The sequence below is a fragment of the Polyodon spathula genome, chromosome 14 (assembly GCF_017654505.1).
Source record: "Polyodon spathula isolate WHYD16114869_AA chromosome 14, ASM1765450v1, whole genome shotgun sequence".
Classification (NCBI taxonomy): domain Eukaryota; kingdom Metazoa; phylum Chordata; class Actinopteri; order Acipenseriformes; family Polyodontidae; genus Polyodon; species Polyodon spathula.
The window spans coordinates 7,066,474-7,083,326 of NC_054547.1; the positions used below are offsets into that span (position 1 = coordinate 7,066,474).

At 36.3% G+C, this 16,853-nt stretch overlaps 2 protein-coding genes across 5 annotated transcripts in view; both read left to right on the forward strand.

The window, feature by feature from the left end:
- Positions 1–6,229, forward strand: LOC121326812 (quinone oxidoreductase-like). 2 transcript variants are annotated; one of them, XM_041270334.1, is made up of 8 exons: positions 1–1,153; positions 1,671–1,823; positions 2,361–2,524; positions 2,729–2,780; positions 2,896–3,003; positions 3,698–3,799; positions 3,889–3,984; positions 4,246–6,229. In XM_041270334.1, the coding sequence occupies exons 1-8, from the start codon at positions 1,046–1,048 to the stop codon at positions 4,405–4,407; spliced, it is 945 nt and encodes a 314-aa protein (XP_041126268.1). In that variant the 5' UTR covers positions 1–1,045; the 3' UTR covers positions 4,408–6,229. The 2 variants fall into 2 exon arrangements, with proteins under 2 accessions (XP_041126268.1, XP_041126267.1); XM_041270333.1 differs by lacking the exons at positions 1–1,153; positions 2,361–2,524 and having other exon boundaries at positions 1,710–1,823.
- Positions 6,230–16,853, forward strand: part of LOC121326810 (glutamate-rich protein 3-like) — a 21,870-nt gene continuing 11,246 nt past the window's right edge. For 2 of the 3 annotated variants that reach the window (XM_041270329.1, XM_041270330.1), the window contains exons 1-10: positions 6,231–7,058; positions 10,119–10,212; positions 10,670–10,795; positions 11,167–11,238; positions 11,459–11,587; positions 14,500–14,664; positions 15,104–15,313; positions 15,490–15,670; positions 16,011–16,197; positions 16,511–16,779. In XM_041270329.1, the coding sequence (XP_041126263.1) occupies positions 7,039–7,058; positions 10,119–10,212; positions 10,670–10,795; positions 11,167–11,238; positions 11,459–11,587; positions 14,500–14,664; positions 15,104–15,313; positions 15,490–15,670; positions 16,011–16,197; positions 16,511–16,779 (1,453 nt within the window). In that variant the 5' untranslated portion in view covers positions 6,231–7,038. Of the gene's footprint in view, positions 7,059–10,118; positions 10,213–10,669; positions 10,796–11,166; positions 11,239–11,458; positions 11,588–14,499; positions 14,665–15,103; positions 15,314–15,489; positions 15,671–16,010; positions 16,198–16,510; positions 16,780–16,853 lie in introns of all 3 variants that reach the window. The other variant, XM_041270331.1, reaches the window with a different exon arrangement.

A 16,853-nucleotide genomic window follows, 5' to 3' on the forward strand; every position in this document is an offset into this window, starting at 1 on the left:
CCCATTCGTGGTAAGCGGCTCAGATTTCCAGTTAAACGTTCATGTCAAGATATGAAGAGATTTATGACTCAATAATATTTATATGGATAGAGATTAAAGTAAACTTACTATTGCAGTATATTGTGTAATCGTGCATACTGCATAACTTTGAAGTGTCGTGTGCAGTTAATCCTATGATAGAAACACTTGTTATTGTGTCATATTTTTACAGCTAACCATTATGTTTAAATATGAATTGAAACTATTGTATTGTACAGTATTGTAAATTGTACAATTGTGTGCTTCCAGTTAGTCTGTCTATTGAGCCTACCTGTTTATTCACAATGTTTACGCCAACACAACATAAGTGTTTTTCAGTTTTAGACAAAAGTGAAATATCATGGCGCAATAGATAATTCGTTTTTATGTAGTTTTAGATTCATGGCAACGGGAAAAAGCAGGTATCCTTTACGATGCTATCTAATCCATGGAACACCGACACAGTATTACGTTTTCTGTACGGATTTATTTACAGGGGCACCGGAGTCAAGGGAAATGCTGTAGTTAATTGTTAACTGAGAAGCATTGTAGAGAAGGTGGCTTTGGCGTTGTGTTTATCAGTGTCAATAACATGATTGCCATCATATCAGTTAAATTGTTGACGCCGAGCGACAACGCTGGCAGCACCATAGATGTTAGAAAACTAAATTACAGTGCAAAAAAAAAAAAAAAAAATTGTGATACACTGTAACAAACACAACACACGCGCTTTGTCAATAATCTTTTTTCGGTACGGGGGCTCCAACTTTGCAATAGACATCAGCGGGGCCGCCGCGATATACATGTATTTTGTTACGTGACTCAAAAAACTCGTTCTTAAGTTATATGTGCGGAAATGCGGCATAATTTATACATGACCATGCATCTATTGACAGAATTCCATTATGCCTACAAAGTTTGGTACATTTAAGTTTCGTATAACAAATAGATGCAGATACAGTAGGTGCTGTAGAAACTGTCAAACTTTATCACATGTGGATTCGAGTTGTTGTTCTCAGATAGCAGTATGGCAACAAGGAAGTTAATGCGGGCTGTGGTGGTGTCCGGGTTTGGTGGTCCGTCAGTACTACAGTTCCAATCAGACATTCCTGTGCCCAATCCAGGCGTCACACAGGTAATAGCAATGTCTGTTTATGTATTGCTGTGTTGTCATTATTTAGTCAAGGAAGCAGTCGTAGACACCATCTGAAGATAATATGTCACTTTTAAATCAGACATAAATGACTCACTGCCTGCCTTCCAAAATCATTAAATGGACAGTAGGTCAAATGAACTAAAAAAAAAATAGACTCTGTACTTGAAGCTGTTTTAAATTGTCTGAGTCACACTGCTCAGTTTGAATGACCTCATAGCAGGAATCCACTGAGTAATTGTTTACTTTTTGTTAATTTGAAACCATGTTATGGTGGCATCTCTAGTCTAGATGATTTATAATATTATGATATGACTTCTAAACAAAGACGTTTTTGTTTAGTTGTACTTGTGTGTATTGCATATTCTCTCCAGCCATATAAGAAGTGTAGCTACGTTTAAAAACTTTGAAAATGCTGTCCCTGTTTTTGTAATGGAGGTTTCCTCATTTCCTATTGTTTGTTTGTTTGTTTGTTTGTTTGTTTGTTTTTTTTTGACAGGTTCTGATCCGTGACCATGCCTGTGGAGTGAATCCAGTTGAAACCCATATCCGCTCAGGTGCCTATGCTGGGAAGTCAAATTTGCCATATACCCCAGGTACAGATGTGGCAGGAGAGGTGGAGGCAGTAGGAAAGCATGTTAAAAGCTTCAAGGTAAACTACTGCATAGCAAACAGAACCATTGGATTATAGGAACAATTACTGCATTTCTACTTAATCTGATTAACCCAGTTACTCGGGGGATTTCTCTGAAATAGAAACTAGATGCCACAGGAGCGATCAGGGAATACAGTAACTTTATACACGAGCAATTTCCTTTCTGAAACAGTGCAAGACTTGAGTCTATACAGAGTATTGCATTACAAACATAAAAGTGCCTAGTAGAGCAATACTCAAACTGTGGGCTCTTCTATATAGCTTCTTGGAACCTCACCATGCAATATACTGTACACTACAAAATGCATACTGGAGGCTCCAAGAGGATATAATGTTAACTGCTGCAATTGTCTTTAACACAATGTGTTACCAATACTCCACTTGTGTCCCTGTAACTAATCCAATCTGTCAGTAGTCTGTGCAAAACATGGCGTGGTAGATGCTGGAGGCTTTGGTCGTGTCACAATATGTGTGTGTGGTTGTGCTGTATGTTTACAATTAAGACATTCTTACTTGCCGATCTTTTCCTCCAAGGCAGGTGACTGGGTCTTTACAAGTGGCACAGTTACTGGTGGCTATGCAGAACACACAGTTGCTTCAGAGGAATATGTTCACCCACTGCCTGACAATCTGAATTACAAGCAAGGTGCTGCCATTGGAATCCCATACTTCACTGCATACCGGGCGCTCTTCCATAACAGTAGAGTTTATTTCAACAAACAGCACAGGCACAGATTGATACAGAATGTGGATTGACCATTTTATCAAGAACCTACAATATATATTTGTTTTACATAAGTTTAATATACCGTTTATTTTCCATTTAAATGGTGCAGTTCAGTTTATAAAAATATATAAATGTGGCAGTCTTAGTGTTCTGTATATATTTTTATTTTCTTTAGGGCTCATTTCAAAGCAGGGGAGCGAGTGCTTATTCACGAGGCGAGCAGTGGGGTAAGTATACAGAACAGCACACCTGATGCCTTTTTTGTGCCTATATTTCTAGTAATCCTGTCGCCAAACAGTAAAATTAATCGTAAAAAAGACTGAGATGAATTGTTTCTTTTAGGTTGGGGTGGCAGCATGTCAGATAGCCCGGGCCTTTGGAATGAAATTGCTGGGTATAGCAGGGACATGTGAAGGGCTCAATCTAGCACTGAAGAATGGAGCTCATCAGGTCTTTAACCACAAACATGCACTGTACATGTATAGTGTGTTTAGCAGAACACCTCGGTAAATGTCTGTATTGCTTTAAATGTATTGCATTTATCTAATTGTTCATCTTTCAGTGGTAAAAGACAGTCATGGTTGAGCTATGAGCTGAGGTTTGTGCTGAAAAAAACAACATAAAAGCATTGCATTTCTTATGGTGCCCACTGAAACAGTCATCTATTTTATACATAAGCTGTCTCTTAGATTTTTTTTTAGCAGAGCTGTCTTTATATATATATGACACGGACACCTAGCGTGCCACATGGCATCCGGATCGGTTTCATACCCCTCAAAATAGGGTTTAAGCAAGAAACTGTCTGTCACTCTTACTATAGAGAATAATCTTTATTTTTACATAGCACCTTTCACAGTGGACCACCATCACAAAGTGCTTTACAAGATATGAGACTAGAGTGTGTGAACTATGCATCAGCTGCAGAGTCACTTACAACGACATCTCACCCAAAAGACAGAGCACAAGGAAGATAAGTGACGTGCTCAGTGTCACACAATGAGTCAGTGGCTGAGCTGGGATTTGAACCGGGGGACCTCCTGGTTACAACCCCATTTCTTTAACCACTGGACCTCACAGCCTCCTATAAAGATCTTCTTTACTAATGCAGTTGTCTTCCTTCTTTTGCACTGACTGTATGTTTCAGGAAGCTACCTGCGGACAGGGGGTGAATGTGATTGTTGAAATGCTGTCTAATATGAACCTTAATGCTGATTTACAGCTGCTGTCATTTGGAGGCAGGGTGATTGTGAGTATTAAAACAGGCATTTAAGAGTATTTATTGTTGAGATTACTGTATATTCTATCATTTACCGATTACACAATTATGTTTTGCAGACTGTGGGCTGTCGAGGACCTATTGAAATAAACCCAAGGGACACAATGGCTAAGGAAACTAGCATCATTGGCATGTCTCTGTTCAGTGCAACAAAAGTAAGACAGTATAATACTACAGTTTCATCATTATCATTCTTTTTTTTTGTAATAAATAAATGTTTGGTTTCACAGACCCTGATTAACAATGACCTTGGACTGTTTACCTAAGATAAGTTTAGGAAGCAGACCAAAATGCACTGGTGCCTTTTTATATTGATGGAATCACCTAACATTGCTGGCATGAGGTATTGTACATGGCATGTTAAAAAGCCTTGCCAGGATTACTGTCTTAACCATTTGCGCTGTCCATTTGTACAGGAGGAAAGAGCAGCGTCATCTGCTTTGTTGTTTGCAGGAATGAAAGCTGGATTGTTATCTCCAGTAATTGGACCTGAGTATCCACTGGAGCAGGCATCTCCGGCTCATGAAGATATTATCAGCAGCTCTGGAGCCCTAGGAAAGATGGTTCTGATATTGTGATCCCTTTCTTGCATTGCATGTGACAAGTGGTAATTAAATATAACCCTAAATAACAGTGCTACAGTAGCACCAACAATTATTCAAACAGTCTCCACATAGTTTTATATTGCTGTTAATTAGTTTCAGTTGTATAAAATAAAAAATTAATAAAATAACCAGGTCCCTCTCTCAAGCTGAGGTTTTCTGCATTAAGTGTTAATACCCCTTGTATTCCTTCTGAGGGATACTCTTGCCTTGTGGACATCTAAAAAGATAAATCAGTTGACATGTATTTTATTAAATTATTGCAATTAATCAACAATACCAGTTTAGCTATGTCATCTTAATAATTATTATTTAATACATTAAATTATTGAATTACTTATTTTACTGAGCTTCTTCAATGTTAGTCAGATGTTCTGTGTGGAGTTGATACCCTGTTCACAGTCCTGCTTTCAACACGTTATTCATGTATGTGGTAACTCTGAATAATTGTGGTCCCTTTTTTGTGATTCAGATTCTACTGGATCTAATTCCCGTAACAGTCATTAATGACCACTGAGACCAGACTGCCTTTAAACAACCGGTTTGCTGTCGATATGTGTGAGGTTAACAGTATTAAACCTTTGGTAAAGTTTCTGTATTCACTGTAATGGGAGAAATGAGCTTGTGTATTAAGGTCTGGTTGTAATGAAATAGAACCACAAGGCTAATATTATAAATCTGGATTCAATGCTGGGGAAAAAAATCACTGTCCATTAGCACTGACAGCATCTGCACACAACAGGCACATTATCACAGTGCTGTCAAGGGAAACCTGGGTGTTTGCTCTGCAGCAAACAAACCTTATGCCTGGATAAACACCCTGCTTGTAAGAACATGTTTGTTTGCAGGGCAGAACTGACTGGAAAGGCCAGGGTGAAGTTCTCAATCATATGTACTTGCATGCAAGTTTCTAAATATTTATATGCACAGTAAATATGTGTAATAATTGAAATACAACAACAATTTTTTAATGTATAGTGCATTTAGTGACCAGTTGGTTTAATTTGTCTGATTCAAGACAGTGGCACTTTTTGTTTTTTTCAAATTTGGAATTGCCAATTGTTTTTTACCCCATTTTCTCCCAAATTTTGAAATGCTCACTTTTTTAACCCCTGCTCTGACTCGGGAGGGACAAAGACGAGCACACGCATCCTCCGAAACGTGTGTCGGCAGCCGTCCGCTTCTTTTCACTCTGCAGGCCCGCCATACAGCTACCTTCAGATCTGCAGCGGTAGAGGACCATGCATCCCTGGGCCTCTTGCAGGCAAGCCCACAGGCACCCGGACAGTCAACAGGGGTTGCTGGTGCACGATGAGCCAAGGACACCCAGGCCGACCTAAGCCCTCCCCACATCGGGCAGCGCTCAGCTAGTTGTGCGCCGCTCCCTGGGAACTTCCGTCCACGGCTGGCAGTGGAATTGCCTCGACCCGAACCAGCAACCTCCAAGGTATAGGTTGCATCCTGCACTCCACGCGGAGTGCCTTTACTAGATACGCCACTCGGGAGTGCAGTGGCACCATTTTAAAATTCAGCTGTCACCCTTTTTTGATAAAACCAAATCTAATATTAGTCTTGCTGTTGGCCATTATGCATCAATGTATTCTAGTATCTTTAATTGTCAGTATGGCTGGTTCTGTGCATGTGTCTCATCAGTTGCCTTGACCAAAATATTTATTTTAATCAGGCATCAGCAACAAGTTTGTGATCGTGGTGAAAGAACACAAGGTATAGTTATTTGCATTCGGCTTTGACTGGTGTGTTTTCTTTCACGGGCTTCCAATGCAATGTGTTTCTAGGGGTTTGGGACTACCAACTTTACATAGATGTGACATGTTTTCTACAGTTCATTTCCTGTAGTTTGTAAATAGATGACTCTGATAGAGTATCACAGTTTAGTCCGGAAGAAGCATTCTAGCTTTCTTCCTCATTCAGATTTGGTTGTTCAGGATGAAAAGTATTTGTATGAACACTTTATTAAACGTGGTCCATATTCATTGTTGGAGGTCTGAAATAAACTGTTTTTGACACAGCTTACATATCAATTTAGAATATTGTACTTCACGCTATAATGCTAAACCTCTACACGTTACATCAGACATAAGTGTTAAATGTCACATTCAAAGACCTCACTTGGCTGGAGATTCTTGTATTGTTTGAAATGATAAAAAAAAAATCACATCCAGTAGTGCAAAGTCAACAAAGTCCGTTATCCACGCTCTAACAGTAGTAAAACGAAGAAAGTGACTGACGGCACAAAGTATCCACTCAACCTCACTAGCGCAGCGGCAAAACACCAAGGGCGGAGTCTTTGTTATACAGAAAACACATATAATTGGAGGAGAAATGAAACGGCACCGCCTAGTGCAAAGCATCACCACGTGATTTTCCTTAGCAACGGGTGGATGTCAGCTGTCTCTGCGAAAAAAAAAAAAAAAGGCTGCAGTCAGAGGAGTTTCTTGCGCAGACCGTTCAGTGTCCTGAGAGGAATTTCGACCCGTACGCCACAGTTTTGTTTGTAGCAATGTGTTTATTTTGTAAGTAAGGGGAGTAAAATACTGGAAAGTGTAACACATTTTCATAAATTAAAGGGCGCAGGCTTCAGAAAACATGAGTCGCCCAAACCCCGGGTAAGCAAAAAACCAAACCAAAAAAAAAAAAAAAACTAAAAAATGTTTAATGAGAATTTTACATAATAATAATAATAATAATAATAATAATAATAATAATAATAATAATAATAATAATAAGACACGCATTGCATATTTATTTTGTGTTCATGTTAACGTTGCTTCAAACGATTGTGTACGTTTCACTGCATATATGTATATAATATAAACGTGTACGTAACCGTTATTTTTTTAAATTATTATTGTTTTTGTGGTTGAGTGGAATGGTTTATCTTACAAATATGTATACTTCTAAATTATGCCAAGTTTAGAAATCGAAGTCATTCTGTACACGCATAGTAAAGTCATAGTTATAGTTCATAACCAAAAAACACGTTTCTACTTTCGTTTTGTATGAATCAGAGAAAGATAATGTGCTTGTTAACCTTTTTAATGTTATTTGTGTATACAGTACTAATAGTTTTGTTTACCAAAAATAACAGACTTTTGTGAAGTAACATTTGGTTATATTATCTGATGTAATAATTGTATTATAATTTATGTGAGAACAACAGCATGTCAGTATTTTGATTAAAACGTTATTTAAATACAAATTATGCACAGTTAATGAAAAAAAAGACTGCATGATATTAAGTTTCTTTTCAAAGGTCTACTGTAGTTATGTGGTTTTAATTAGTGAATGTGGGGCTTGATGTCACTTTAACAATTTATCTCAAAATCGCAGGTGAGAGTTGTATGAAAATGTAATACTCCTGCATTTGCTAAACAGGTTAACATCTAAATGTAAAACTCACATTTTGAAAGCCTCTGTACAATTGAGCAAATTTAACACATTTTGTTCCATTGCCCTTTATTTTTTCCAGAATTGCTCACTGATGATCCTATTTTTTTTCCTTCTTTTTTTTCTTCTTTTTGTTTGGCTCCAATAGCGAGACGGATAAAGATATAAACACATAGAGCTCCCGGGTTAAGTGTCTCTTCCAGCTTTGCTCATACAGCACAGGTTATCTGATACAGTAATCTTATACTTGACATGATTGTTTAGATCCTGTTTTCTCCAGTAAAGTTGCAGGCATTAGGGAAAAGGTATAAGTGCACAAGGGAAAAGTAACAGTATACAATGTAGTTGTGCATCATGATTACGATAGTTATAAAGTGTATACAGTACACTTTGACCTAAAACAGAGTAGAAAGGAGTGAGAACTAGTACAGTTCATCCAGAGGTAACTGGATAACATGACTGGAAGCTTAAACAAGAATACAGTTATTTGCCCTCATTTTGGAAACATGTTTGATGGTGTTTTGACAAAATAAAAATACAGGGTACACCCCAAATCAGACTATACATTATGTGTTTCTTGTTGGTCCTGCAGAAAACAACTGGTTGCAGTGGTGAACCGGGATTAATAACACAGTTGGCAATTCTGAATTTCGGATAAAAATCATTGGCAACGACTAAATAAAAAATAAAAAAATGTAAAAATTAAATCTGTCATATATGGAACAAATGTTTTTGTATACAGTATACAGAAATCCAAATGGAAGTGTTAAATATGGGCTCAGTCAGTCATAAAAGCTTTGTAGTGCTGGTGGCAGAACTGTGTTTACTTTTTCTTGTACAGGTATTTGTTTTGTTATATAGTAGTATCATAGCAGATAATAACAATCAGTAGATTTATATGCTTGCACTTTTTTTTTTTTTTTTACACAGATTGTATCTCTTTTAAACTTTGTTTCCCTTTGTCCAGTTGTGGGAACTTAGAGAGGTTTTCTTCACTGAACTATTAGAAAGTAGTGCAACTAGGTAGCGAAAGGCAAAAAGCCAGGAATGTGCATTGGTCCACTTGTTAAGATTTAGGATCTAACCAATTGTATGACCTTAGGAGCCGTTACCAGGGAATACCATTAAACAAGACAAACCCTTTCTATAGTTCATGGAGGGAAATCTGCAGTAAAGTGGTGCAACATTATTTGTATAGTATTATTCATTAGCTAGATGTTGCTTACTTCTTGAGATTATAATTTAACCAGCACTACAAATAAAAAATATATTTTAAAAGCAAACAAAATACCAGAGACTAATACATTTTAAGGTGCTGTTTCAAAGTTCAAATACATGGATGTATTCAAGACTGCAAACAGATTGTATCACACTAATTGTTGCTAGGGTCCTAAAACAAATGGAAAAAAATAACATTTCCTCATAGTGTCAGCTTTCATTTAGTATGACAGTATGTTTTGTATTAAATGCATTGCCTTTAACATTTATATGAACTCTTATTTGAGAAAAAAATAAGAAAATGGCTATGTTTAGTAAAAAACGCATGAGGACATTTTATTGTATTATTACACAAGGCATCACTAGTTAATGGCACACAGTGGTGGCCTGGAGCTATCCTGTAAAACTAAAGAAGATTACTGTTCTGTTGTTAGACTGATATTAAGCAGTCAGTTTCTAGTACACGTTACACAAGTAAGGAATTGCAGCATGTAGTGCCACCATAATTATGGTTACCGTGGGATTTCTAGGCATCTTGTGCATAGCCTTAATACAGGATCATCATATTCAGATGCTTTACTGTGTCAACTAATGATTCTTAAACCACAGCTTTTCCAAAAACACTTCCTGGTGGCAGATAGCAGCATTAATAAGTCAAGACACGTCCTCATTGTATGGAACAAAGAACAGAGCAACATAATGCATATGAATCACAAGCTGTGGCTTATCTGTGTTGAGTTTTTTTTTTTTTTAATTGCTTATTTAAAGTGGATAAGATTACTTAGGAGACAGAATATGAACAGGCTGTTTAAATAATAAAGATCTTGTCCTGGTCGCACAACGTACAGTACGTTTGTCACAAACATTTAATTTGAACTTGGAATCTTAAGAATTATAAGGTGTACACTAAAGAAGGCTCTAGCGAATACATTTGTCTACATGACTCTAAGTTTCTAATGAGTTTCTAATAAGTTTTAGCATTAGCTAGTTTGAAAGAATACTTCCTTGTATGACTATATGGAGTATAAATGCTCTAAAGAATTTTTATATTTCACTTATAGAACACTTGCTGCGTACAACAGTCTAACGGATAGACACCTGACTGGGTATTTCAGTAACACAAGAATAAGGAGACATCTTCAGAAAGTTGGACTGGTATGTGTGTTGAGTTTGATACATTGAAGCACAATTGCAGATTTTAATGTTTCATCCTTAAAGGTAAATTATTTTCAGAGAGAATCAAGTGGGAAGCAGTGAGAAATGGCGATGTATTTAATGTGCAACAATGTGGAAGTGAAGATAATGAAACTTAAATGAGACATGTTGAGGATTTCAATTTTTTCACAAAACTACAAAATACAACCTAAACGCCTGACTGATATTCAGTAGAGAGGCTAAAGCTACATCACAGTTCATCAGATTCACCCGGCTTTCCTGTTACATTCATCATCTTTGGGATTTGTTTACCTGCAACCAAACAAACACCTTTCATCCACAGCTTGGTTGTGTCCCAACTCTATTGAATTTAATTGAGTCTAGTTTAGTGTACTTGTTAGGAATACAGTATGTCACATAATATATTTTAATACATCCTTATGCCTTGTGACTATAGATTACAAGACATGGAAGAATTGTACCAGACAAAGAGTACAGATATAACATAATGAGGAGGGATCATCAAAAATATGTGCGAGAATGTCTAGCACAAGCCATCTTTCACAAGGTGCTTGACATGGAGGTAAAGTCATTATATTTTTGTTAAATACCGTTGTTGTTTATATGACTGTAATTAAATAATACACACAAATACAGAAAATAAATTACGAGCATGACACTAGTGCAGAATTAATACAAATATAAAATAAATTAATTGCAGATTTTAAATTCCTCACACAAAGAAGGCCCCTCTGATTTTTTATTGAGTGTACTTTAGTTGTAGTTGACTGCTGAAAAGAAAATTCAGGCTTCCCTGAAAACCAAAGCAATGAGGTCAAGATAAATAGGTTGAAAAGTTACAGAAGTTCAACATGTAGTTGTGAGAAACATGTAGATTGGAAATGTTCTTTAACTTTAATAAACTATTTGAATGTTTTTGTCTTCTCAAATTAGAGATGCAATCAAATCGAGATCAAAAGGAAATTAGAAGATTTTGAACGCAAAGAACGGGTGCAGAGGATCAAGGTAATTTATCTTAGAAGGTTATGTTTGTAAATATTTTTGTTTTTATTTTTAGTTGTTTTTTTTCTTTCTTTTACTTCTGCAGGTTGGAGTTATGAGATCAATAACATTATCCATGAAGCACATAGGATTAGTTTTTATTTGATGTTACCCTCAAACTTGTTAAACCACTTTTCATTGTGAAAATGGAACAGAATTCTACTGCAGCACTTATCTTTTAAAGGTGGATCGATCAAAGAGATACGATGAAGATGTTGTCCCTTTACTCTCCCCACGACCACCAACTGCCCCCAAAAATGGCAATGCCGGACACTCTGGACCTGAGGCTAATCAGTCTGAATCTTCAGAACCCGTAAGTCATGTCCTGCAAATGTTACAAAGAAGCTGCACAGAGAACTATTGTTGGGAAACTATTTTCTATTGAATTGTATTTTTCTGCTTACAGTTTTTTTCATTAAAGGATTATAAGAAGCTTCGATAGAATAATTTAGCATGCCCATGGGTGAAAGTTCTCCGTCAGAATGGCCTCTCCCAGGTCCATTCTTATGATTCGTGTTGAAATGACAAAAGAAATAGGGGGATGGGGTGTAAAACCAATGTTTTTGCATGTACTTGATGACTTGTGAACTTTTAGTATATTTTTCTCCTGTTGACCTGTAACTTGATTAAGACCATAGGCACCTAACCCATAGAGCACAGGGGAGGCAAACTATATATTGCCACTACTTTTTTTGCTCCTTGTAAAAACATTATTATTCTCTGTTGTTATGGTTTAAAATGTAAAAAAAAAATCAAAGAAAAAAGGAAAGTCATTCATAAGACACCATAAGTCCAAGATTAAAAATAAATAAATAAAAACCCTACACGAACATTGGTTTGACCCGTCATAGTCCGCTCTGCACTATTGACAACAGCTAAAGTTAGCAGGGGTGTGACTACAACAGAAGGTGCTGGGCAGTTTGGATACTACAAAAAATGATTAATTAAATATAGGCTAGGTATTGTTAGTTTAGTTGGTTTTATTCTCTGTTAATTGAATTATATTCAGACGGTTATGTATTTTTTTTTTTAAATAAGGACGTTAGTAGGTTCGTGTTGCTGCGGAGCCGTGAACAGGTTTAAGTTCAACAATAGCTCTAAATAAAATGTTACTGCTATTAAGCACTGGTAATAATCTGAAGCTGTGGTATTGCAAAATAACAGAATCCTGTTTGAATGAAGCTTGTTGTGTACTACTCATTCAAGCAAACCAAGTAAGAATTTGCTTAAGACATTTTTCAAGTCAAGTAAGCTTATTTGTGTATAAATAATGACAATAGTTTAATCTTAAGGCACACACCTGAATCGTAAGGTAATCAAACTGTTTGCTTATACTCTCCCTGCCGTTCAGCCCTGGTTAAAGATATACTAACATACTAGATCTGAACCAAGTGTAAAACTTGCCTGAATATTAAAGTAAAAAATATTTTAAAGCTAGCAGGAAATGACTTGTTGCACTAGCAGACAAAAGCAAAGACACAATTTCTTAGAGCAGTAAGACCATTTTAATGGTATAAAACAAGAACCAACTATTGACTGGTCCTTCCTGCAATTAATCGGTTTTGCCCCTGGAGTTTCAGTCAAATTTATCATTGGCCACCTTCACCCATGCATGTCCAAATAAAGTTTATTTTGCATTGTGTGGGGAAGTGAGAAAATGCACCAGAAATTAAAGGAAAGAGTCATTTAAAAATGAAATACATTCACGCTTGTGTTTTCCTGTTAAGCAAATAGTAACTAGTTCCTTGGAAATAGTAACTAAAAACTAAATAAAAGATAGCTGGAAGTTTTATTGTAACCTGGTTGCATGATTGTTGTGTGCCTTTTCAGAGCAACCATTCATAAATAAAAGCTGTATGTACACCTCAAGTGTTTACCCTGCCTTTTCAAAATGCTTAATGTGATTCCTGTGGTAAATACTAGGATTAGCTATGTAACATACAATGTTTACTTTAGCATTAGGCAGAAGTACTGTACTGTAAGTTCACATGTGTTCACTGTACTGTATGTTCACATGTGGTGTTAGTCTCGTTAGTTTCTTTCTTGTAAGCTCTATTTGATTAACAAACTTTGCATTAAAATGTACTTTCATACAGGTATGTTATAAAAAAAAAAAAAAGATCTTGCATACTGAGGGTTAATCTGTTTTCTGCTGCTAATAACCAAAAACACATTTTAAATAAATGTTATACTGTAGAACCCCCTGCGGTGTTTACAAGAAACACATTACCTTGGCTGTATTCCATGCCATCCATATCACAGCAATTTCTTTCAACATATTCCCGATAGTTTTTATATATTTTTTATTCACGCACATCATAGGTAAGTAAACCAGAGAATTACTTTTTTTTTTGCAACATTTAATCAGGAACATGCGGCAGGATAAAAATTGAAATGAGTGGCGTACTGTGGGAACAGAAGCCAGTTGTTAGGAGCATGATCTGGATACACTGACTTCCTTTTGAAGCTTTTTTTTTTTAATTTTCTCTCTGTGAATGCTCACAATATAATAATTGTGAAATGCGTTGTCCGGTTTATTTATGATCCCATTATGTGTGATTACAAATGTAATAAGTCAGTATGTTTAAAAATATTATGCTGCAATATAGACAACATGGAGCACAGCAAAGGTAATGTATTGTGTTTCATGTAAATATTGCAGGGTGTTCTATAACTACTCTTTAAACACTGTCTTTAATTCAGAAAGTTTATTGACACAAATATTTGGTATGGACATGTACAGGCAGGCCTCTGTGATTCTGAAGAATGGTATGCAATATTAAAGACCACATTAGTTATAGCTGTGGTATATTTTGTATATACAGCATGCAGAGTAACTTTCATTGGAAAGCAGGAAATAAATTTGACCTACCTATGTAATTGGTAAAACAGTAAGTCAAGTAGACAAAAGTGTTGGCTTTATTATACGTGTTACCTTATAATCTGTTATGCTGTATAGCAGGAACACATTTCAGGCTTATAGCTGAAATATTATACATGCATAATACAAATTAAGCCATAAGTATAATTGACTTCAAGTTCCTTGCACATTTGTCATTTCAGATTGCAAATATCTGTATGCTGACAGAACACATTGTGTGTTTGTGGTCAGCTACATTTTGCTTTGCATGCTTTGCAAGTTATTACAGAATTGTATTGGCCATGTATTTTTTATTAGCCCTATTAAGCTGTGAATTGCAGGAATTTTTTTTTTTTTTCAAATAGAAGTCTACTTCCTCTCGACCGTGCACTGCACCTGGAAAAATACAAAGGCCTGTTCGCTTGCAGCCCATACAGAGCAATGGCACTGCAGCACCTGCCAGAAGGACATTTCCAGGCTCCAGACAGAAGGGCCACAGTGAGAAGACAGAACACCATTTAATCTATTCGGTTAGAAGCTTGTTACTAAGATGCCTTGTTTTACATTTCATTTAATTCATGGATTTATTCAGAGTGAATGAGCTCTTAAAGCTTGCATGTTTTTACCCTCAGAGCATGTTTAGGTTCAGGATGAATGATAGATTCAGTATTGCCTTACCTTTGAAGCTTGATGATGTAATCGTGAGGCAGTAGAATAAGAAATACAGTGCATTGATTCAGTAATTCACAGTCAGGCCATGGTGACAGTAAATGTATATGCACTGTAATACAATGCAAAGACCATTCACTCATTAATTTCCTCTTTTTTTTCTTGGTTTTGTTTTTTTAAGTAAGTCATATGGCAAAGGGAGCACTGTATACATTTTACTTGCGATTTAAAACATCAGAAGATAATGGATAGGGGTTCAGTTAGTTTTTAAAAAATATCTGTACCGTTGTTATTTTACAGCTTGACAGAGATGCAAGGAGGCATATTGCCGTGACAGATTTTGCCAGTGGAATCTCCCCTTACCGACTTCCAGTTATTAACAATTATGTAACTCCAGTTCCACCTCCCCCCCAAAAAAGGGACAGAAACTTTAAAGGAACCTCAAATGGAACGAGAAGGGGTAGAAGACTACGACCTACAACTGCACCAAATGGAATTGAAGAAACGAAGGTAAACAATAATGATATCAGCATAAAACAGTATATGGTACTACAATACTACTGATTTTGTTTCATTTGATTGCAAACTGAGGGTCAGGTAATGCATTTGAAAGAAGAGATAACAAAGTAAAAAAAAAATAAATACATGATTTGTGACATTTCTGAATCTACTTATTTTCTGTGCAGGATTCTGCTAAATTCCACAAGACATCTGTGCACAGTAACGTTGCTGTCACCATGGTGTATTTCGGAAAGAGTGTTCATTTGTCTCATGATGATACGGACTTTAGAGATGAAGTTAAAGTTTACCAGCAGCACTGTGGTGGAGAAAATCTCTGTGTTTACAAAGGAGCACTCGCAGAAGGAGGTCAGTAGCATTAGTGTTACTTAAATCAAGCTTCACCAGAAACAAATAAACTGAACAGAGTTGTTTATGTATTGTAGCTATAGTGTCTTTACTCACTGGAGTTTATTTAATCATCTCAACAGAGTCACATCTAAATACAGCTGCCCTTGCTGACTCTACCCTGATGTGTTCCAAGCTGCCCATTACTATGTGCAGTATGGTTATATATTAAACATTAGAACAAGATAATGCAAATTGCCCCATACTTTGATAGCTCTTGACATGGCCTTGTTATACAGATGAGCATAACAATCTACAAAATTATTTGAGGTACAATACAGAGTTTCTTTTTATGTTGCAGAAACTTTTCAGTTTGTCTCCAGACGCCACCATGGTTTTCCTTTCAGTCTTACCTTTTTCCTGAATTCAATGCAAGTTGATCGGCTCAGTTCCTGCTGCGAGTTTAAACATCGTAAAGGCGCTAGATTGGGAGGAAAACATGGGCACTTTGGCATTGCCAGTGTCGAAGGAGCTTCCCCTTGCTACAGGTAAGAATTTCCAAAAGTGTGATCAGTAGAACTATACAGTATGTACTCTTTATTAAAACATAAATTACTATGCCAAAAAAAATGCTATTCATCTTTATATTGAGGTTCTGTACCAATTGTTTTACAAAAAAAAAAAAAAAAAAATACAATAATTACTGTTACAAAAGTTTTAATTATATATCAATTATTTAGGTTCATTTCAACAACAGGTCAACATCTGCACTGTATAAATCTCCCTTCTATGTATTTTGTACCTGCCGTAATATACTATGTATTGTACTATATATGTGCACCTCTGTATTTTTGTCTTCAGATGTATCATTGCTGTGGGTTTAGATAAGAAACCCACCCCTCCGCCAAAACGGATAAAAAAAGAAGTAGAAAAAGAGGAGTCGACTAGAGATCGGGGTAAAGAAGACAAGAGCTGCAGTGAGGAAGAGATGCCTAAAGAAGAGAGCATATCAAATTTCTCCTTGAGATCTCCGCACAGTGAATATGATGTAGAGGAGGAAAATCAGATGGAATTAGAACCCAAAGAGATTGAGATACCTGAAGTTAATGACGATGAAAAATTAAAGGATGGTACGAAAAAGTCATTTTTCATGTTCCAGTTAATCTAAGTCAGAGCTCAGTAATATTGTTGTTGTTATTATTAT